This window comes from Camelus ferus, chromosome 4, assembly GCF_009834535.1.
Source record: "Camelus ferus isolate YT-003-E chromosome 4, BCGSAC_Cfer_1.0, whole genome shotgun sequence".
NCBI lineage: Eukaryota > Metazoa > Chordata > Mammalia > Artiodactyla > Camelidae > Camelus > Camelus ferus.
The window spans coordinates 50,943,908-50,968,767 of record NC_045699.1 but is presented as its reverse complement, the minus strand read 5'-3'; the positions used below and the strand labels follow the sequence as shown (position 1 = coordinate 50,968,767).

General features: G+C 38.5%; 1 protein-coding gene across 4 annotated transcripts in view; it reads right to left on the bottom strand.

Annotated features, from left to right (window-relative positions):
• SLC44A1 (solute carrier family 44 member 1) overlaps positions 1-24,860 on the bottom strand; it is a 170,916-nt gene that overhangs the window by 100,827 nt on the left and 45,229 nt on the right. For 3 of the 4 annotated variants that reach the window (XM_032478104.1, XM_032478106.1, XM_032478105.1), the window contains exons 2-3: positions 21,986-22,075; positions 12,226-12,368 (exon numbers count right to left, since the gene is read on the bottom strand). In XM_032478104.1, the coding sequence (XP_032333995.1) occupies positions 12,226-12,368; positions 21,986-22,075 (233 nt within the window). Of the gene's footprint in view, positions 1-12,225; positions 12,369-21,985; positions 22,076-24,860 lie in introns of those variants that run through there. The other variant, XM_032478107.1, reaches the window with a different exon arrangement.

The window sequence follows — 24,860 nt, the reverse complement described above, 5'->3', positions numbered from 1 at the left end:
GCCAGTATTTAAAAATCAGCAGACGACAGGTGCTGTGGTCTGAATCTGTCACCCCCCCAAACCACCAAATTCATACATTGAATTCTAACCTCCAAAGGTGATGGGATTAGGAGGTACAGGGGCCTTCAGGAGGGTGGTTAGGAAGTGAAGGTGCCTTATAAATTCCTAGCTTCTCTTGAAAAATTACTATCACTGGGCCTATGTACCCACATGCCAAAAATCAGCTGGACCCGAATAGCCACTACCTTCAGCACACACATATAAAGTTCAAAGTGTCCACCACTCCCTGCTGTCTTACTCCCAGCCCCACTGAGTGATTAACAGTGTCTGCCTAAAGGCCTTCAAACTGCAACGTCTGGTAAAACCTGAGTTTCCCCTTCTGCTTTCCAAGCCAGAAAGTTCACAGTTAATTTGGTGATCAACTTCAGTAACTAGACTGAGACTAGATTTCTGGTCTAATCTCTATGTCCTTGGTGTCACTCCTGATCTTCTATCTTCATTTAATTATCATACAATATATGCACTCAATTCTAATTCTCTCAAATAATTTTGTGAACAAGAGTAATTTTTAAAAACGTTTTCCCCCCAGAAGTTCTTGCCTGCTCCCTTACTATGTGATTTATACTATCAATTGAGTTTAATTCAACATCCTATTGGGATCTTAAATGGTATTGCATTAAATCTATAAACTGACTTTGTTTGTATTGTCATCTTTATGATATTTAGACTACTCAACCAGGAATAGATTATATTTCTCTTATTATTTTTTTTCTATTAAAGTATTATAATTCTCTGTATTTGGCCTTGTATCTTGTTAGATTTTAGTTTTTAATAAAACAAGTATTATCTTTTTCATTATATTTTGTCTACTGATAAAACAAATGACTGAATTCAGTTAGGCATATGTTTTATAACCCATGATTTAAGCTTCTCATTTCAAGATATATTTTTGTTGAATCTCCTAAAACATCCAGGTTACAGTTCCTTGTCATTGACAAATAGCATTATTTTACTCTCTACTGACCTACACACATTTCATTTATCTCTTTTATATGATTTGTTGCAACTAGTTATTTAAGACAGTGGTATAAAAAAGGTGACATCCTTGTTTAATTTAAAATAGACCATTTCTCCATAAAATTGGTACCCACCAGTATTAGAAACTATCAACTTCCGTTCATGCCCTCCAACTTAAAATGAAATCTATTTTTGACAAAGGTGCCAAGGTAATTCAATGGGGAAGGTAGTTTTTTCAATAAATGCTGCTGGAATAACTGGGAATCATGTATGGGAAAAAGAACAAACCTTGACCTCTTCACAATGTACACAAACACAAGTGCTAAATAAAAAGAGTTCTAGAAGAAAACAGAAAAAATGCAAAACAGTTTGATAATTTCTCATAAAATTAAACATACTCTCACAATATGGATCCGCAATCCCAATCCTAGGTTATCTACCCAAAAGTAAGAAAATATATTTCCATACAACACATGTACATAAATTTTCAAAGCAGTGTTATTTACAATAGGAAAAAATGTTAAGTATGGAAAAAAGAATCCAAAACTGATGAACAGATAAACAAAATGTGGTATATCTACACAATGAAATACTACTCAGCAATTAAGAAGGGACAAACTACTGATATATTTTACAGTATGGATGATCTCACATTATTATGCTACGTGAAAAAAGTATGACAAAAAATACTACATACCATACAACTCCACGTATATGAAATTCTAAAAAGGCAAAACTATACTGACAGACAGCAGCTGTGGTTGTTTGGAGACAAGGGGTAATTTTTCTAGGGGCAAAAGAAGTATGGATTATGACAGAGGGCACATGACTGTATCGTTACCAAAACTCTAACTGTACACTTAAAATGGATAAATTATTATATGTAAGTTATACTTCAATAAGACTATAAAAATAAGATTTAAATTTCATCTTGAAAATGCATTTTACAACACACAACTTAAAGAGTCCCAGGGGGCAGTAAAAAATTTAATGTACTCAGAAAGAGGTCTGGACTTTGCCCTGGGCTTTTGGCAGTTAACTGCTAAACCTTGTAGGAGTGTCTTTATTTGCCTGGGGATTTAGGTCATGGCAAACAGTCTAACAATGTGAAGGCTGGAGGTGGGCCACAGCAGATAGGATTTCAGGTGGAAGTTGACCACTCTTAGAAAGACCAACAATGCCTCGCAGACCAGGCATTTGGGATCCTATGGTACTTCAGCCTGACCAGAGGGGCTGAGACTGAGTCAGCCACATGGGCAATGAATCATGCCTGCATAATGGAGCCCTAGTGAAAATTCTGAATGTTGAAGCTTGGGTGAGAGTCCCAGCTCGCAAAACCCCATGTGTATCATCACACATCAATGCCAGGCAAGTAACATGCCCTGACTCCAGGGGGTGGGAACAATGGTAGAGCTTCTCTTATTAGCTTCTTTTTCAATCTGGTTGCCTTTCCTTATAATAAACTGTAATTGTGAGTGTAATAGTGAGTTTTGTGAGGCTTTCTGGAAAATTATCAAAACTAAGGATGGTCATACGGACCCCCGGACTTGTATTTAGCTTCGAGGGTGCTCGTGCGTAGACTGTGTACCCTCTAACTTCTCAGTTGCTCTCAACTCTCACATCCAGGTAAACGTAAATAGGTTGCACCTTGATGACTAAAAAATTCATAGTTGGAGTGGTTAATAATTACTGAAAGTAAATTTACAAAGGTCATACCTGTAAGCTTATGTACCATGACAAAATGAAAAAGAATTTTTACAGCTGCCTGGTTAATTTGGAACCAACCCAAACAGGAAGACTCTGGGTGAGCATGTGTAATCAGCTGTTTAATTTAGATATGCCAAGTACACAACCTAGGCAGGCAACACACAGAAGAACCAATCATCTCTTCCTTGCCTAGGTGCATGCCTGTCATCTAATTCTGTTAAGTGGCTTTTTACTTCTTTATATAGACTCTGTTCAACATTTCAACTTTCAACTCCTGAATTTTATATGGTATGCAGTTGGATCTCTTCTTTCAAATTGCTAGCAGTATTACCCAGAGCAAGTATTACCGAGAGGAAGAATTTCACCAGCAATACAGATGTTACTTTGTAAAAAAGTTTTTCAAAAATTCAGGCTAAAGAGAGTGTGGTCATGAAATGACAAAAAAATATTTTCCAAAGATGCCTCCATAAATTTGCCTTCAGAAAATTTAGCTATCATTTTTACAACTTCTAACATTTTCTATGAGAGAAAGGTGAAAGATTAGGGGAAAACTGCACAAATAATACAGTGTTTCCATAGAACACCACAAAATGTACTGTTTTCCAATGCTTGGGAATTTGTGGGCAAATGAGTGCACAGATGCAAGTTCAAGTGAAGTATCTGTCTAGGCTTCTCTTTTTTGTGTTGAGCCACACTAGGAGAGATGGTAGGTTAATGCTGGAGTCAGAAAATATCTGACAGGAGAGCAGAGAGGACAGTGCTTTCGTCAAAGCAACAGAAAACTCACCAAAAGCTCAGAGTATCCTCATTTGTTCATTCTTATCCCTAAGTGTGGGAATGAGCAGTTATCTACTGAGCTACTCTAAAGAATAGCCTGGACACTCTGTAAAACTCAATCCAGCATAATGGATAAATGCACCATCTCTGTTCTCCTAAGCCTCTACAACTCCATAAGACAGAGCTGGGAGCTCCTCACTGTGCGCAGAAGTTTTCACCAGGCTTTAGTTTTAGGCTGGCCTACAGAACTCCAACCTACAGACCCCGCCCACAATGTCCTTCAGCCAAGAACCAAGCTTGGCATTCTAATTGGAATTCCATCCTCACTACAGATGGGCTCTTGGAGCTGCATCTTGGCCCAAGAACCCACATGGTCACCCATTCACCAGCTCCCTGCCCTTCACCCCCACCATCACCACTATCTATGCCTTTCTTCCACAGATCTACTTTATTTGATTTCCCCTGCTAGAATGTAAGTCCTGCTGTGAACCCCCAACCCACCTAATTGGGGCTCTAGAACCCTACTTAAAATGACTCTGTCCCTGAACTCCCGTCACTGGCTAAAAGATTCTTCAATCCACACGGACAATCTAGAACTAAGATACTACCCTAAAGACGGGGAGGTCAGAGACGTTGAAGCATGAGAAGGATCTGACCCACTGTTGTAAAGGAAAGGGACCACGAGCCACAGAATATAAGCTACAGAATACATAGGTTGCCTCTAGAAGCTGAGAATGACCCCTGGCTGATAGCCAGCAAGGAAATGGAACCTCAACCTACACCCACATGGAACTGAATTGAACTTGGAATTAGATTCATTCTCCAGAGCCTCTAGTAAGGAACAAAGGCCTGCCAACACTTTGATTTCAGCCTTGTGAAACCTGAAGCAAGGAACCTGCTGAACCAAGCTGTGCACAGGCTTCTGATTTATAGAACTTGGTTGTTTTAAGGCACTTGGTTTGTGGCAATTTGTTACAGCAGCAGTGGAACCAAACACAATCATGGTTCTAGTGCTACTATCAAACTGCCTATTTTCCTGTCCCTGTAGTTAGAAACCCAGGAAACTGGAGTCGCCCAGCTTTCAATATACAACACTTTTATATGATGTCCCACCTTGCATAGTTTACCTATGTTTACATAGCTTTTTGTTTACATAGTATTTTGTCTCCCTCCCTAGGAGGCAAACTCTTCAAGGACAGAGACTGTGAATACCTTTTTTCACTAATTTTTTTTCATCGTCCAAATAAGATACATTGACTGTAAAAAACACTTAGGGAAAAAGTAAGTATAAGAGAAAATTTAAAAGATCCATAATTCAACAGTTAACTACACTGTTAATAATTTCATTCTATACTTTCCTATGTACATGTATATTTTTATATATATGAACAAAAATCACACTATATATATTGACTTGTAACTTTATTTTTCCCTTAATAACGTTATGTGGATATTCCACATCAATGGACATAATTCTTTACCACCACTTTTTCCACCTCAGACGGGGCCAAGTCCTCCTGTTACAACCCCCCTTATGCCCTTACATCTTGCCCTTCGTAACACTTTCGACAGCTGTAGTAACATCTGTGATTATATGATGATTGTATTAAGTTCTGTTTTCTCCACTAGACTGTCATTTCCATGACATAAAAGAGTGTGCCTCTTTTTCTCAAGAGTACAATCTCCGATGCCTAACCCAAAGAAGGTGGCTGAGAAATGTAACTCATGAATGAATGAATAAATAAATGAATCCAAAAAAACCTCTTTTTTCAGTCATTTAGGTTGTTTCCTCTTTTGTTATTCTTAACAGAGGTCTCTAGCACAGAGTCGATTTTCAATAAATGTTTGCTGAGGACTAAATAAAATAATAGACAGAATTTTCAAGAAGCAGTAATTTAAGTCACTAGAAGGAAGAGAAATGAGTCCTTGTCACATACACGTGGACAACTGTACAGAGCTGATAAAAGGATCCTCAAACTGAGTATTTAGCAAATTTTACCTTTCCTTTCTAGTTCTTTTTTAAAAAATTTCAAACAGGGACAGGTATGCAGTCAACAATATTTGATAACTCTTTAAAAGTCTTCAAAAAGGTATGTTTTACATGATAGCTAATTTTTTACAAAAAGGTCTTCCTAAAATACATGGTTATAAGGCACAGTAGGCCGAGAAAGAAAGTTCAGCCATCTGCTTATAAGTGGTTTAAAGAGTGAGCACGTCTTTCACGTCTGTATAATAGCATTACCAACCCCCTAAATAAGCCTTTATAAAAGTTAATAAGCTTTATATAATATTGTACACCAACCACACTTCAATAAAAAAATAAAAAGAAAGAAACCAGGGGGGAAAAGTTAACAAACTAATTCGCAATCATGAAGTAGACAACCAGACACTAAACCTACAGAACTCTGAGCTTTAGGGAAGGTAACCAGTGGCCACTGAAGTTTTATTCTGTATCCATGTAGAGGTTATAAAAATGGTTTCTTTAAAATAAGACTATTGCCAGGGGAGAGGGTATAGCTTGGGGGTAGAGTGTATGCTTAGCATACATGAGGTCCTGGGTTCAATCCCCAGTACCTCCATTAAAATAAAATAAATAAATCAACCTAATTACCCCCCGCCACACACACAGAGGGTTACTTAAAATTCATGTTAAAGATGGAACCTGAGAGAAATAAAGATAGAACTTTTTAAAAAACAAAAATAAAAAAATAAGACTATTGCCTATTAAAAAGTCGATTATCTTACTAAAAAAGTAACATTACCAGTTTAAATGACATGTGTTTCAATGAATATTTAAAACATACAAATGGTAAAAATATCCAAATGTGAAATGAGAATAATGCATTTCATCATTAAAATTCATATTCTTTATCTGACAGAGAAAACAGACAAGACTGCCTCCCAATTATTCCAAGCTTTCAGAGATTGCAGAGGTGCTCCAGTTCCTTTCAGAGCTCCTTTAGTTATGCCTTTGTTGATTTATATAACCTGCCCTTTCTTCTCTGCATGTTCTCCTAAAAGTTTCCTTCACCTTTCAATGTTGGGAGGGAGAGGCCCCAAAAGCGAAAAAGCTGGGAAAGTGGAATCACTGTGTAGCTTAGCAGAGACAGGGTAACACACAGCACAAAGAGCACTAGGCTGAGCGGGGAGGGTGGAGGGCTGGTCCTGATACTACTGTCTTCGCCAAGTCACTCATGTTCCCTAGACCCCAGTTTTTTCCACCTGTACAACGAAGGGGCTCAGTGATCTCAAGGGCCCTCCCAGCACACACATTCTAAGCTGTGGATTTCTGGAGAGTGAGACAGTTAAAGAAAAGAAGGAAAACTCACACTAGATACCCTGCTAAAGGTTATGAAGGTAATTGAAAAAGGTCTCAAATAAAATGCCCCCCTACAGACTTGACTCACAATGCATGCCACCAATCTCCCCAGCCCTCTCTCTGCTTCTTGTACATCTTGTTAACACTGATCTATCTGAAATCTGAGGGGCACTTTAGGGTCACAGAGCCCTTATCAGTGATTGGAACTTTAATGGCTTCCTTAGAGAAAAGACAAAGAAGAAAGTTAGATTTACGCAAAAAATAAACCTTTAGAACCTCTGTGGAAAAATCGATAAGTGAGATACACCAGGAAAATTTCTTAGGGTAACAAAGGAAGTGGACACTCAGCTGTGTGTTAGGATAGTTTGCAGAATGGAGAACAGAGTTCTATTAATAATATAATGCCTATATTAAAAAGATTAAGCAGTTCCCTACATACCCTCACCTGGCTTTACAGTTGCCTATGCAAACTAAGAGCCAATGCCACTGTGCCCTCGCCTCCCCCATCTCAGGCACCCAGGAAAAGGGACCATCCATGGTAGAAACACACTATCTCCCTGCCTCCAATCATCTCACCAGAGGTCAAACAGAGCTAGATGCTTTGTCTCCCACATAGTCCCCATATACACTAATCCAGCTGTCTTAGAACCAGAAGCATCTCTGCTTTATCCAAACTGATGTGGAAGAGGGGGGCTTCCTTTCTGGGAACAATTTCTATAATAATAATCATTCTCCATCTAAAAATCGTCACATACACTCTAAGACTAGAGTGGTTTGAAAATGACAGGCAATCTAAAATGTGACAGTCAGGGTTCAAAATATATTATTACCACCCCGCACCCCATTACCCAAAAAACTGGCTGTAAATCATACCCATGCTCTGTAGTACCACCACCACCGTAGCTCAGCTATAACACAAGTGGTTTTCTTCTCCGGGCCCTAGGTGGCACTCACAAATATTTGATGCAATGCTTTAAGGAGGTTACATGCTAGATGATCTTAAACACCTCTTTCATCTCTGGCACTTTATGATTCTAAGATAAATGAGCTTTTCTGGGCTGACCCAGCCTCAGAACCTTATTTATAGCATTGTTTCTATGCATAAAACTTTCATACATCTCAAGCAACTGACTTAAAAATTAACTTCGGGAATATAATCCATTTGAAGATGGGCCTTGCATTATCTCATAAAATACTATCTGCCATGTTCCTATATGTCTTTATTACTACAGTAAATATACTATCAGTTCAAAAATATTATTTGGAGAAAAAGAATGCATTATAATTAGAATGATAAAAAAAAATAAAACACAGCCTTTTCTTTACTACTAATAGAATTCTTATAGTCATCTTGGTATCTTAAATTTTGTAGTTAGAATAGGTCAAAGGCATTCCCTTCCCATTTCTCTCCTGATTTACATCCTTCTTATTTTATCACAATTCAATAAGCCCTTATAAAGTAATCCTTGGGTGTCAAAATCTGGGAGTTATACAAAACATGATGATCCAGGGAGACAGAGCTGGGTGGTGTGGTGTTCAGACTCTGAGATGCCCCAATTTTCCCTACCTCCTAGAATTCAGACCTTCCCCCTGAGTTTGGGTGGGAACATAAACTTACTTGTAACCAGCAGACTACTGGAAAGGTGAGGGGATATCACTTCCATAGTTAAATAACATAGGACTGTAACTTCCATCTTACTAGCAAACCCTCTGTGTTGATGCCCTCCCTTGTTGGCTTTGAAGTAAGCTGCCATACAGAGAGGCCCATGTAGCCTGCACTGAGAGTGGCCTCTGGCTAATGACCAGTAAAGAGCTAAGGCTCTCTGTCCAACAACCCTTAAGTACTGTGTGCTGTTAACCACCTGAGCTTAGAAGGGGAAGTTCTCCAGTAGAACCTCAGCTCTGACCAACACCTTGACTGCAGCCTTGTGAGAAACTCTGAAGCAGGAGTCCCAGCTAAGCTGTATCTAGATTCCTGACCCACAGGAACTGTGAGGTAATAAATATGTCCTGTTTTAAGCCACTACGTTTGTGAAAATATTGTTACCTAGCAACTGATCATTAATAGAGGCAGATGAGAAACACAATATAATTAGAGAACGACTTAAAGGCAATAAAAATCCAAGTATAAAGTTTCTGGGATAAAGTTAGCTTTGATATATTCCATAAAGAGGTTATGAGACCCATATTACATCTTTCAAGAACTGAGACTGGCAGAGAGGTAGAGGGACAGCACAGAGGTAGAATCAGCTGAATGCCATGGACAGAGGTACTACTACACTGAGAAACAGTGAGGGAAGACTGAACAGGTACAGGGGGTCTAGGTCAAGGCAGGGCTGAGTGGGCTCACCTTTGATACAAAAGCATTTTGAGGAAAGGCTCTTGAGCAGGGAAATGACAGTAAAAAGTGTTTTAAAGAACTTAATCCTATCACAGTGTAAAGGATAGAGAAGATTAGAGATAAAAAGACCAGGAATAGATATGCTGGCTCAACAGTCTTCATGAGAGGCCAGCAAATATATGGAGGGGAAAAAGGTTCGCACTCATGAATAATCAAAAGCATGCAAATGGAAACCATAAAACATCATTTTTGGTTGATCAAATCAGCACAAAAATTAATAATACTAGCAAGGATAAAGCAATCTCAGACACTGTTGGTGGGAAGGTAAATGGAACAGCCCTTATGGAAAGCCAGTTAGTGATATGGATTAATAATCTTAAAATATTCAGATCCTCAGACTCAGTAATTCACTCTGAGAACATATTTGGGAAAAAAAATTTTTTTTACCCATTCAACAAACATTTAATTGAGTGCCTACTACATTCTAGCTACTGAGGATCCAGCAGTGAATAAATTCATGGAACTTAGAAGAGACAAACATTTAACAAATAGTCACAAAATAAATAACTACACATATTACAGGACAAAGTGAGATTTAAATTATGAGCCCAAAAAAGACCTTTCTGGGAAGTAACATTTATAGTGAAGAGAGCTGAAGGACAAATAGAATTTCACCATGTGAAGAATGGGAGGGATTTTTTTTTCCTGATAGAGGAAACAACACTCATGAAGGCAAAAAGAGTTAGTTGTGTTCAGGATTTTACAGGACTAATGTATTAACTTATTCAACAACTATGTATGGAGGTCCTAGTAAGTACTAGGTACTGAGGATAAGAGATGGAAGAAAGTGATCAAGGTCAAGTTGAGGCAATAGCAAATGAAACAGGTATAAAAAAATTCTATATGCATAGAAGGGCCTGGAATTCATAATAGAGCCAAAGATGTATGAGGAAATGAGTGAAAAAGGAGGAAATCAATGCATCTGGCAGGAAAAAAAAGAGGATGGAGTAAAGGTAATACACACAAAGACTTTCTACCTCCTTTCAAATCCAAATAGTATAGACTTACCTGAGAAAGGTATGTTCAAAACTGTACCATTCATTTATAAAAAAATCACTATTTATAGATAGAAATACTTAATGAGTCAACACTAAAATGCTCACATGCAGAGAAGAAACAGAGATCAAAAATAAATTTTAAACGTGTATACACATGCTAAGGGGTAGCTATACTTGGGACACTATTCCCCGTACAGCTATCCATAAATGAGTCTCAACTATGCTAAGCGTTCAGGGAAAAGAAAATACTTTTTTGGAACAATAAGCAGGCTTTCTTTGGAAGAGGCCAAAAGGTACATAAAATAATCCAAGCATCTGAAATTAAAAATTGACGAAATGAAACTTGGTAAGGTTAAGTATGAAGTGACATTTACACAGATCTTATGGTAAGAATATACTTGGAGTTATGAGCAAGTTAAAAATGGAACCAGAAGAATGATCATAACCTCAGGTGAACAGGTGACCTGAGGGAGTAGAGCCCTTCCCCTACTATCTCCTCATCTATCTAAATGGTAATATTTTATGTTTGGTACATGTTAACAGCATTAAAGAGTTAACAACATATTTGCTACTACCTTCCCCCGACCCCCCCCCAAAATATGTGGAACTCTGTACTATCTTTGCAATTTCTGTAAGTCTAAAAATATTTCAAAATAAGAAGTAACAAAAAAATACATGGGTAGATTTGCTACAGCAAATAACATAAAAGTCTAAAGTTTGTGTTAATTTCATGAAGTGATCAAAAAGGCCAAATGAAACTCCAGATGACTCTCTAAAGAGTCCAATTTTCACTTCTGTTAAGGGCTGCAGGTACATATCTGGAGAAAAGTTCATGGTCTGTATTGGATATTCCACTGCCCACCAGACTTTTGGGGAAGTCATTTCAATCTCTCTAAGCCTCTGCTACACCCAGTCCACAGGTCAGTATCATATAATTGCCAACTATGGCATGCTATACTAATGTTCATTACTATCATTTAAGTTTTTATTTATTTGAACTGCATTATTCCTTCATTAAATGGAGGAATATTTCTAAGATATGATTAACTATTTTGATTTTCTTCAACTTTTTGAATTTATCAGATCAATCTACTTTCCAATTAGGGCTCAAATTCAACCGACAATTTAATCTAACAATAAACAGTTATTACATCCCAGGAAATATAATAGAATTATAGTCTAAAAAATGTTTTTATCTGCTTTAGCCTATTCCTATAAAGTTCATTAATGTAACTGGTTAACCTGTTATCTTAAAATTAGTTGGTCAATTCTGAAGGCGTGTCTTCATCTATTAGATCTAATAAAGTTTGATGGGGCATAAATCTACAGTGTGGACAATTAACATTGACATCATACATAAAATATGTCTGATAAAATGTATTTTCCCCATAGACATTAAAAATGAAATACATAGCAGCTCTTTTGAAGAAAAGAGGTGATTAAGTCAGGAATTCCATGAAATACAAAAGCTGAACCTTGAGAACCCAAAATTTTAAACTCTGACAAAGAAAATACTTCTTTTATAAAATTGGAAATTGATGTGTAATTATAAAGGATGGGCCACAAAATGTTTCATTATAACTTTAATGTGTTAAAATCCATTATCATCCCTCTGTCCTCCATCAAGTATAAACTTATATTGTAAACATATTGCAAAGAAAAATATTATGTTGTTATTTTGGGTTAAAGCTTAGTGTACAGCCTAAAGGCTAATGGGAAAACAGAGTACAAGAGGAACCCTCTCAAATCATACATTTACTCATTAAAACCTCAAGGCAGCCCATTTTAACATGGCACCTAATTTTGCTTCCTGGAAAATGTACTTACAGACCCAAAACAGGAATGATTCAAGTGGACACTTTAAAAAAAATAATAAAAAAAACAACAGGAGGCATATAAAATACTGAATACAGTAAGGTGTTATGTTTATAACAGTAAGAACAGCAGGATGCCCCCTCCCCTTCCAAGCTTCCACAGGGTTCATCATTCAGCCACAGTCTACTCACTTCCGATGGGTGTGGTCCATGCCACTGTTTGGTATTGCTTCCAACTTTGCATTTTTCTGCCCACAGATATTTCCATAGCTGTCGTATCCTGACACTAGTCTTGCTGCTGCACCTGTTGCTACTGAAAAGCCACAAATAAATCCCTAGGGGAAAAAAACAGAAAAAAAAAATACAAATAAACCATTTCAATAGCAACAGTCACTACTTGATACGATAATGAGCTTCTTTTGTCCGCTGAAGGGAACAAAGAGCTATCTTTCCTTATTGCAAACACTATTCCACTGTTTTCCTTGGATTTCACACAGGCTGTACAAAGAAGTCCACAGGGAAACACTATTTACTACGATAACAAAACAAACCTCAAGCTTTTACATCGTAAGATTATGTTTGCATTTTTATAATAATAATAGCTTCTCTGTATGGAACACCTGCTCTATGCCAGGATCTGAACCAGATGCTTACCATACATTATCTCTAATCCTCATGATGGAGAAACTGAGGCCCAGGGAGGGTAAATGAGTTTGCCCAAGGCCATAGAAGCTAGCAAAGATCAGAGCATAGACTCAAGCCCAGCTTTCTTCATTCTTTAGTTTTATTTGGTTGCAAAGGAGTTCTGTTAAATGAACAACAGCAACAGATGAAAGAAAAAAATTCAAAGAACAATAGGTATGTAGGTTTTGAATTATTATCACTTCAGTACACACACCACTTCTGTTTCTTTCTGGCAGTAAAGCTGTATACGAGCCAAAGAATTATACCATGAAGCACTGCCATGCTCTTAATATTGGAGACCCAAGGAGAGTCAGGCACTGGGCCTGTGTGTCAAAGGCCACTTCATTTCACTGGAACATGCTTCATCATAGTGCCAAAGGCAAATGGTAGATGCTTAGAATTGTAACATGCTTGCTAAATCAAGGATGCACTGGCCAAAACAAAGCATTATAAAAGCCTTTATTCAACTGCAGGCTACGAAGCATTAAGAACAGGAAGTAAGGTGAATCACTACTAATAAACTGAATGGGGAGAAAAGACTGGGGTTAAATATTCTCGCAACTTCCTCATTAAAAGGTTGAGTTTTTCTTATCTTTATTACAGTGACTAATGAAGACAGAGATTATCACCGTTTAAATCATCACAGCCAAGTACCACGAGTAGGACTTTCTAAGCAGCCCTGCTGGATCTCAGGTCTACAGTGGTAAATGCTGTAGTTGCATGCAGGGCCTCAAAGAAAAGGATTTCCCTCTTAAACATACTCTCCTAAAAAGGTAAACAAACTCTTTTCTAAATAACTCTCTGTATTTACCGTGCAGGTAAGGAAAATGAAAGGGGAAGAGTAGAGAGCACAGGTCTACCTAGCAGAAACTACTTGAAACATCACTTTGTAAGAAAGTGGACGTGGAGTAGAGACCCCCTGATTTGCTACTCTGTCGCTCTCTGATCCTTGCCAAGTTACTTTAACTCTCAGTGCCTCAATTTACTCACCTGTAAAATGGAGATAATGAGTGGAGCTCTTAGGGCTGCTGTAAGGATTAAATGAAACAATCCAGTAAGGTGGTGAGAATCCTGTCTGGCACATAGTAAGAGCTCAGTAAGTGTTGGCTATTACTGTTGCTAGAAATGAAAACACGTTGTAAGGGAAAGACCATGGGCTTTGGGGTCAGAGAGACCTACACTAATCAATGGAATATTGATGAGTTCATTTTCTCCTTGTGTGACCTTGAACAAACTTCCCCCCCACCCCCAACTCACATGCTTTATTTTATTTTTTTCAATGGAGGTACTAGGGATTGAACCCAGGGCCTTGCGCATGCTAAGCGTGTGCTCTACCACTGAGCTATACCCACCCTTCTGGACAAATTTCTTTAATTCCCCATGCCTCATTGGTATCTATAAGTTGGGGCTAAAATCACCCACCACAAAGACTGCTGTGAAAATTACATGAGATAATACAAGTAAAGTGCCTGTCTCAATAGATGTGAGGGCCCTTCTGTCTCAAAGCACAGCTAACTGCTAGCACTAGGATTAGGTACAGGCTGATCAATACTCACTTATTCACTCTCACCCTGGCTTCCCTCTCCCTCTCTCCTGACTCCTCCAAGAAGACGGCAGGGAAATGAGTCCCACCTCAGAACTTCAAGTCAAGACTGAGACATGAGAAAAAATATATAATCCCCTACATAGGGATACATGTGCAAATCAGCATGCCATTTCAAGCATACCCTTGAACATCAAATTAGGAAGCCCAACACTAAACAAAATACTGGAGGTGGAGATAAACATTAGAAGGTTTCATGGCTAACCTTTTCTAACACAGTTCTTTAACAGGAAGCATCACAGAGCAATAGACAGGGAATCCAGAAAGATTTGGATTCAAAGCCTCACTCTACCTCCTACGACTTGTATAACTTTGATCCAAGTACCTATTTAGGCGGTTTCCTCTTCATCCCTGACACTAAGTAATACTATTTCACCTCCTAATGATGAAGACTAAAAGAGATAATGCATTTCTTATGTCTAACTGGTCTGGTACATGGCAGGTGATCAATATATGGTAGCTGTTAATGGTAAACTGGAATGAGAAAGTCAGACTAATGAGGCTGACAACAGTAATTGGGGACTAACCAAAAACCCCTTCAGTTCTCCATTTGAGAACAAAAATTTCTATAGGGGGAAAAGTGAGAAATACTGTCAGTAATTTTTTTATTATACCGAAACATTCAGACCACAATTACAATCTTCTTTCACTACTCATCTAAAATAGCAAAGCCCTTGCATAATTAAAAGGTTATGTTCTTCTTTCACTTTTTATAGAAATTTTCTCCTGATGTTTGATAAGTACTTTGTGTTACAGATTCCTTTAAATGATTTCTGATTCCCCTTTATGACTATTTTTAACAGTACTGTGGGACATGTGGTTTTTGTGCCTCTGTGTGTCTGTTTGTTTTCATCATAAGCCACCTCATGCCCCTCTGGGATGTAGGCAGGGTACAAATTACAAAATGTCACATACAGATGGTAAAGTGGGACACTGACATATTCTCACACAGGCCATTTAAACTTCTTAGTAGCTTCCACAGGCATTAGAGTAGAGAGGGTGAGAGGCTGCAGGGGAGAAAGGAAGGTGAACAGTAAGCTAATAAGATAGGAAGAAACCATGGCTGTTATCCCAGGGACTTCCCATATGGTACAAGTAGTGACAATGGAGAACTAGGCCGAATATAATTAAAAAGACAATCTCCTTTTAAAAAAATTGTGAAATCCAAATGCAGGAAGCAATATAGTTTCAGATGAGAAAAAAAATGTGGTACATGAAATTAAAATATGGGGAGAAACTTTACAGAATGCACTAGATAATTTAATAGCTCCACAAGGCACAGGGCAGGGGGGAGGGTATTCAATAGAAGGAAATGACATTAATGAAGCAAATGATAAGGGGGATGAGGAAAGCTTTCGTACACCTATAGTAGGGAACAATCACTGGAGAGAAAGTAAGCCTATTAGGAAGGAAGAGAATCACGGCTAAAATTTTAAAATGACTAAGCTATTGAAGTGCTTTCAGAACTGCTATTTTAAGAGAGAGAGAAGAGCAGACAAATCTAATCACAAGCAGGAGGAGACTCAAATCAGATAAAGGGACACAGGGATGGTGGATCACAGGCAAGATCCGGAAACTAATAAGTGCCTCCTGCTTACGTGGGAGAAAGACAATTTGCTAATTAATGAACTGTGCTCATTTCCCCTTCACATCACAAGGTTTAGTTTCGACTGAAGTAAGAGCTTTGGCTTAGTTTCATTCACTATTAGTCCAAAAAAGGGACACATTTTATTTTATAAGCATGTTTGAATTTCATACATGGAGACTTTACCATGCAACTGAGCAAGGCAGAGAGCCTTAGCTTTGCTTTGAAGAAAAAAAAAGTCAACAAAACCTGTATGAGGGGTGGGGAGGGGGTATGAATATGGCAACATGCTTCAAGATAAAAAGACGGGGAAAAAAAGACTTATGCTCCCAGCCCTCTCCCAGGATTAAAGAAAATATATCCAGACTTTCTTCTCAAATACTACCTCCCTAATTTCAATCAATGCTTGAAGTCAGTCTTCTAATTTGTCAAACCTGAGAGTAACACTTGGCTTCTGTTCCTCCTCATTTGAGAACCCCGAGACAAGGAAGGCTATTAGGACCCAGCAGATGGGGTAGGATTTGAATCCTAAAATTAGCAGGACTAATTTTAAAAATAAACTTAAAAGTTTTGCCTATCTGCCAGATTTCTGGATTTCTCTAAAGTTCAATAGGATACATTAATCTAAAAAAGAAAGAGGAAAAAAATAAGAATGACTGGAAATCTAGGAAATATTCACTCAATAAGCATTTATTGAGTACATACAAATGCAAGATATCATGCAAAATACAAGGGGTTATAACATGAAGTTCACCCTGAAAGAATTGAAAGGTTCTCAAAGAAAAAAAAAAATTAACAGGGCATGAGGGCAAGATCACAGAAGCTCAGTTCCATGAGCAGCTCAAGAGATGAAAAAGAAAACACAGACAAGGAATCCATACTGAGAACTGAACCCAGCTCTGCCACAAATACTCCTTATGATTCAGGGCAATTCACTTTAAATCCTCTGAGCCTCAGTCTCCCTGCCTGTCACAAGGCACGAACTAGATTAATCTCAAAATTTTATGATGCTATGGGAGAGTTGATAACAGAGTAAATTTTTTCAGGGTATACTTTCAAGGAGAAGTATAAGCCTACCTGATCCACTATAGTGACTCAGTGGGGGGAAAAAAAAGAATAGATTAAAAGCAAATGGGTTTAAATGACCTGTATATTTAAAAATAGTTAAAACGGTAAATTTTAAATTATGTTTATTTTACCACAATGATTAAAAAAAACCCAGGGAAAAAAAAAAAACCAAAGGAATTAACAGAAAGTAGGCAGTCATTTGGATCAGGTAACCTCAGGGTAATTTTTGGCAGGCTGTTCTTTCTCTTCTATGATCCCAGCAAAGCACAGCCCATCACACAGGTGACTGAATACTGCAGTGAGTCTTTGAGTCTTTCACTTCATGCTGCATGCTCCACAACAGTTAATGAGGCAGAAACACTACGCTCTGAGAACTACACTAAAGCTATAAAATAAAAAAAGGTCCTTGAAAGCAGTCTGAAGGGACAACCTATGCAATAATGGCTCCCGAATCCAGCTCTAGTCCAGATCATTCTCCAAAATTCCACTCTGTATTTCCAACTGCTTATCCCCATGTACACACTCTACATGTCCAAAACTCACCTCCTTCTACATTTCCACCAACCACTTACCCTTCCAGCATGTGCCCTGTCTCCATCAGTGGCACCACTACCGACTAGACTGCACATATAAATATGGAGTGAGAGGACTGTAGCTTCCTAACTCAGCACTAGAGGAAGCAGAATGCTAAACTGTTTGCTCAGAGCCTGAAATATGGATTAGACCACATTCTGTTGGCAGGTGAGGTTACTATGTCCTACAGGTCCATGTTCTCAGCAACAACTTCTTCTGCTGTTTCCAATTCCACGCAACAAAGGGGGAACTGACCATTCCTTGAGGCCTTGCCTTCTTCCTTTCCCTCCTGGGTTCAATGCTCCCACTGTGTAATCTTAGACAAGTTATTTAACATTACTTCTGTGCCTCATTTCCTTATCTCTAAAATGGGAATAACAATAGTATCTACTTCTCTTAGCAGGTGTGAAAATTAAATCTGTGTCGAGTGCAGAGAACAGTACCCAGTTCACAGTAAGTAGTAATGATGATCAGGGGTAAGTTGTAGGAGATGTCTGTATCTTCTACTTTACACAGTGTGCACCCCTGTTAGGATCACCCAGCTTCCTCTCTGTCCTGACTTCTGTAAGATGCTCTGGGCTTTTCTCACAAATACCTCTCCTTGGGTCAGAATAAAGTCAGACCATCCAAGATGGGAAGAACATTTTGGTGGCCCAAGCTTCATTCGGTAAGTCGTTGTTTACAGAGGAATGATTTATTGTGCATAATCAAGTGACTGCCTGGCTACTAACAAAGTAGTACTCTGTTTACAGAAACTGTGCTTTGGAACTGTACGAGGAGCTGGAGTAGGATATGAGCTGAAAAAGCTTACCCTGAACCGGTAACACAAGAATCTCTTTCATTGTCCTTCATCAGTTTCCTACTTGCCTGCAACACTGATGACACCAAATATTACTGATCGCACTTGTTCAATCTCTCTTCTGCTCTCCTTTACTACTTATTTTGGGTTATTCACCTCTTATCTGAACTATTGCATCAGCCTCCAAAGTAGTGGCCCCAAATCTCTTCCCTCTCTACAATGGCTTTATATTTACACTGGCTACCAGGGACATCTTTCTAAACCCAGTTATAACATTTCTTGCTTAAAACTCTTCAGTGGTTTATCAGCGGCTACAACAGTGGGTCTCAACCTTGGTAGAACATTAGAATCACAGAGATTAAATCAGATTCACCGAGGTGAGGCCCCTGAACAAGTATTTTCTTTATTCCAGCTAATCCTAATAAGTAGTTAGTGTTGAGAACCACTTGTTTTCTACCTTAATGGAAAACAGAACGTTAGAAGTACAATTTCTTAGAACAGGGTAAGCATATGTCCAATAATTTCAAAACACTGAATAAGTTCAAATGTGGAAGATGATACCTCTCAAGAAGGCTGAGAGCAATTTACATGAAAAAATACCCTAAGTTCTAGACAATTCAAGCATGGAAAAACCTTGAAAGTAAGGGAAGAAATAAAAGTACAAGCATTTATGATGACATAAACATGTGTAAATAAAAAGATTTAATAATGAAGATGGGTAAAAGATGACAAGATCTTAAAATATTTCAGAACTAGAGGAGAGACAGCAAGCAGTGGGCAAAGAACTGCCAGTGTAACTGAGCAGGACCCTATGGGGTCTTCCGGGGACAGACCCTTCTCCTATATCCTCTGCTCTGGCTCCTCTCTGAAGTACCTAGATGATAGTATCTCAGGCATATTTCCTGAGTTTTTCAGATGCTAAAAACCACCACCAAATGGAAGAAATTAACTGCTTGATGATGGAGAGCACGCAGCCCCCAGATCTTCTGGCATCTAGGGACTTACAGTGTCAACTGCCCTGTTACTTCCACATCAGCAAATCAGAGAATTGTGCAGAGCTGATCACGTACCCTGCAACCCCTCTGCCTCACCTGGCCTTTAAATATGCTTGGCTGAAATCCTTCAGGGAGTTCGGGGTTTTCTTGGGCATGAGCCACCCCATCCTCCTTGCTTGGCCCTGCAATAAATATTTCTCTGCTCCAAACTCCAATGTTTCAGTTTGTCTGGCCTCACTGTGTGTTGGGCACATGAATTTGTGTTCGGTAACACAAGGAAGGGCAGTGAGTAAAGATGTGGCTCGAATATTAGGCTGCAAGACAGCTGAAAAAGAAGATGACTATAAAAGCGGCAGCCACTAGGCGACGAGGTGAAAAGATAAGTAGGAAGTTCCGGTTCCTATTCTATCTTTGCCTCTCATGGGCAGCAGTGTATTCTTAGACAAGCTGATACTTAACCTCAGTATAGTTGCCTGTAAACTGGGGATAAAACTCATTTCATAGGGTAATGGGGAGAATTTAGTGAGATAAATACACATATGAAAGCATCAAGCCCAGGATAATGCTCAAAAAATAGTTTTTGATTGTTTCTATTAAAGGTACTGCAGAATGAAATCCAAAGGCAAAAAAAAAAACAAACCCAAAAAACCAACTTTTTTTTAAACCATACAAAACAAATACACAGGAGACAAAAAAGCTTTGTTCTATATGGCAGGCAACAGAACTTCAAGATTTCTCCAGTTTCCACATGGCAAAATTTGATTTTAGCTCAACTCCAAGAAGGTAATCCATGAAAAGAATCATTCCAAAACAAATAGTGCTATGACTGCATTTAAAAGTACACACAGTGGGTCTTAATTACCATCACGCTGAAATCAGCATTATATTAATTACCATTGCAACAAAACACTGCAGTAAACAAACAGCTCCTCACTCTCCAGTCACTCCCAAATCAGTCTGTTAGCATTAATGCTTGCACTTTCCTGAGCTATTTTAGCACAGAAAATCAAAAGCACCTTGGGTGGCAGGTACGGGTTTTTATAAACATAATTTTGAAAGGTCAGCTGCTATTTGTCCCAGGGTGATATTCAGGGGGATAGAGAAAGGTTGTGGACTAGTTCTGTTAGAAAAGAATGCTCTCTACACTCTGCAATGCTGTGTTGCTACTCCATTAAACCAAGTAGAAACTCTTGAACAACATTCTACAAGTCTTAAGTTAAGAAATGGGTATTTTGACGTTTTCTAAATATCCTAGGTTTGGTGAAACTGAGCTGTTATCTTTAAAACTAACACTCTTTATTTTACTGGATTTGTATATCTCATCAAGGTTCACTACTTTCTTTTCCTTGATTCAGAAACTGGACTAGTACCTACACTTAAGCCCATTAACCATGATTAGGACTGTGCTATGATTCTCAAATGGCATTTCCAAGGTGCAGAGAGACAGAATAGGATAATAAAAGTGATAATAAATAAAAAAAAATAAGATTCCTTACAATAAGAGGTATGGGGAAGAGGAGGTTAAATACACTTGAGTGGAAAAAAAAGGCTGCCTGAGATAGCATAATTGTGTTTTGAGCTGCAAAGACTAAGAAAGAGAGAACAATACTGTCTGCACAATCCCCTTGAGGGAGAGGAAACAAGGCTGGCAGGAAAGAGCACTGGCCTGGAAGCTAAGAGACCTGTTTTCCAGCTCTGCCATTAACTAGCAGTGTGGCCTTGAGATGGTCATTTTCATCCCTGAGGTTTAATGTTCTTAATGTGTAAAGTGAGGGCAATTGACCAGGTGAGGATTTCTAAGTCCTTTCTAGCTCAGAATATCAGCTAGCCCTCAAACAGCTGTTTTCTACCTTTTCTTCCAGCCCAGCACTGGCAGTGACACTAAAGTCCCTGAAGCCTGTGTCAGAAACTCCCGCAGGGCAGAGTGGGGATGTGATCTGAAGAAGCACTGCCTCAACACTTTGCACCAGGGACTCTGCTCCTTCATCTTCCACACCCATTGGAAAATCACCAGCTCCCTTGATCTCCGACTGAGAGATGCCACTTACTACAGTAGTCACAGCAGGCAGCAGGAGCCTCGTATGGGCAGAAGGAAGAAGAAGCAATGAGCAACCAGTCCCTCCTAGAAGAACTCAAAAACATCAGAACTGGAGGCATTGTAGATACCATCTAGCAAAGCCTCTAATTTGACAGAAAGGAACACCAAGTCCCTGAAAGGAAATTCACTGGCAGGTTTGTGTGACTGGGTTGGATAAACAAACACTCAGGGCTTGACTCCATGACCACTGCTCTGCTTACCATGCCATCAAGATCATAGTTCACGGAAATTTACAGCAAATGACCTTGCTTTCTGAAATGATCTAGCCAAACAGACAGAGTTTCAATTATTCCTTCATTTTTAATCCCAGTTTTCATGCAGATCAAAAAACAAACAAAAAAATCAAGGGGTACTAAATACCACTTAACTATACAGGGAAACAAATAACCTGCTTCCTTCAATGGTACCCTAGGGCCTCCAGTTATAAGCAATTCAAGAGGGGTTAAAAACCAATGAATGAATGGATGACAAGCTCCCTCTTTAAAACAACTCCCCATTATCCCCTTGGATCATGAGTTCAGGTTCTCATGACTTGTGAGTTTCTTACCATTCCAATGCAGAAGAGGATAAAAAGCAGCAGCCACGGTATGTCTGTACAGCTACGGTCCTCCAGTGGCTTCCATTCTCGTTTGGAGCTCTAATTGAAAATACAAAATAAGAGAGTGGTAAATGTGAATTTCAGTTACAGTTAGGAAGGCAAAAACATACCACCGACACCTAGATCCCTTCTTTGACTGATAAGTTCCATCTGAACTTTTAAGATACAACTCAAGTATCTGTCCCCTTTCTGTGAATTTTACCTTAACACCCACCTCTCTTCGTGGCCAGGCAGAGCACTGATTCCAATGCTTTTTTGGTATCTCTGTTAGAGCAGTTAGCATGCTGAATTATTATTGATTGGGCTGTGTCCCCAGCAGATCATGAGCTTCACAAGGGAAGAGACTACTTCTCATTTCCCAGCGTCTAACCTGATGCCTGAGGGTTCACAGTACATACTAAGTAAGGGCTTTTTAAAATGAATAAACAAACGAACAAATCCCTCCAACATCAATCTCAGTGGTAGCTTTTTCTTTGTGTGTCCAGATATTAGACTTAAAAATGTAGAATGTGCTTTCTATATGCTCTCATCTAGGAAGGAAGCCCACTGAAATGAATTCTTATGGATAGATTCTTCTAAGTCTAGTGAAATTCAGGAACGAAAAACTAAATTAAAACAGACAGATATGGGTACTCCTAAACCACCATCCACAGATTTTCATCCTGTTTCTAGAAACTGTAAAGAGTTTCTAGATCAAACACAGAGATATCCTAACTAAAGAACTAGAGACATTCTCAAAGTTAACTTGCAAAGCACTGATTGGGATTCTGAGTGCATTTTTTTTTGTAGGGCAATAGTCTTAGATTCTCAAGTCAGCTCACAAATTCCTTTTAAACAGAATGTAACTGAAATAGCACTCTTGAGCTTTCTAATGAACAAAAATCCCTGAGTCTCACACCCTTTCCAGGAAACAGTAAGCAGAGAATGGAGAGAGAAGGTAGTCTTGGGAAACTTACGGGAAAAGTTTCTGTGAAAAGAAGGTTGGGGCCTCCAGTGGCTTCTAGGACAAGATTCAGGAAGCTATCTAGAGAAGGCTTGTCAGTAGGAAGTGCACTGGCAGAAGGGGGCTAGAGAAAAGGGAGCCCTCTAGTAAAATTAGTACTTAGGGGACCCAGTTCTCAATCTTTCCCTCTCTCTAAAACAATAGTTTTTAACTATGTACCCTTTGATAACCTGATGAAAACTACAGATTCTTTTTTTTAGGAGATAAGCGTATAGTTGCATAATTTTCAAGCAAGTTTACGGAATGCAGACCCCAGGTTAAGAAACTCAACTTTAAAATGCATTTAAAATATCAACATTGAGGGCAAAGAGTTGTAGCTACAATCACTCCTTCCTGACCCTTAAATGTTAACAAGACAAACACCGTGTCCTCAGTTACACTGTTAGTTGTTCATCAACAACCACCAAAAAAACACCCCACTATCCTTGTAGCTTGTTCCCAGACACCCACACAAGAAAACAAAAGAGCACTAGTTAGTCATGGAAAAAACCATACCCCAAGACTCTAATTAGCATTAAAAACCAAGAGTGAGTAGGCAGTTTTTCCCAAAGGAATGTAACACTATGGCAAATGGATAAAGGACTCTGTCCTCCCCTTGGTCCTGTCATTAGTAATCCACATGACTTCAGATAAATCACTGCATCTCTCTGGGTGGCAGGAAGAAGTCAGATTAAATCTCTTAGGTTTCTTCCAAATCTAAAAAGTCTGTGATCAGGAATGCAGTTTTGTGAAAATTTCTGCTATGACAAAAAAACCGCAAAAAATAATTTGACATTATTCCCTGTGTTATTCAAATAAGAATGCCTGTATTGTGGTCTGTGTTTTGGAAGACAGTTGCACACAGTATGAATAAAGAATGTTTTCTTTGTATTAAATAATTTCAGTCTTGAATAATACCCATTACAGTAAAATTACTTACAAACACAGAATTTGGACATCTCTTTGAAATTCATTATATTTACTCTAAGGTGATTTCTAGAGCAACAAACTATGTTTGTTCATTTTAAAAAACAGTATGTATTAGGGGAAGGGGGAAGCAGTCTCAGACTGATTGAGCATTTTCTTTATTCACAACTATTTTCTTAGTATTTTCACCTCAGAACAACATTCAGCTTTTAACACTTAAATTTTCACCTATAAGGTAAAGAAAGTGGAATTTCATTTCGACCAGAAAAACACAAAAGATTCAATATCTCAACAATTCAATGTCCTGTGGTCCACTTCTGGGCCAAATACATAGAAAATCTTTCACTGAGGGTGAGAAGTAGGGAGCGGATAGGAGTTACAAATAAAAAACAGTGACATAAAATGTAAAAGAATCTGAAAATATGTGTGTGCGTGTGTGTGTATGTATATGTATAACTGAGTTGCTTTGCTGTATACCTGAAACTAACACTGTAAATCAACTATACTTTAATAAAAAAATTAATTTAAAAGAGTACAAAATGTGTAATATGATGAGTTTCAACTACAATAATATATACAGTCATCATATATAGAATATTATCATTACCCCAAAAAGTTTCCTTGGGACACCTTGTACTCAACCTCCTCCCCCTACTTCCTGGCTTCTAAAAACCACCGATCTGCTTTCTATCCCTATTGTTTTGCCTTTTCTAGAATTTCATGTAAGGGGAATCATAAGGTATGAGTCCTTTGTATCTGACTTCTTAAATGTAATGCCTTTTCTTTTTTTTTTTTGAGATGCATCCATTGTGAGACAGAAAATATATATTGATCTCTGCCCCTTACCTGTTAAGTGGTCAGTCTCCATTCCCCCCAACCCTAGTCCCTGGCAGCCACCAAACTGTTATGTCTCTA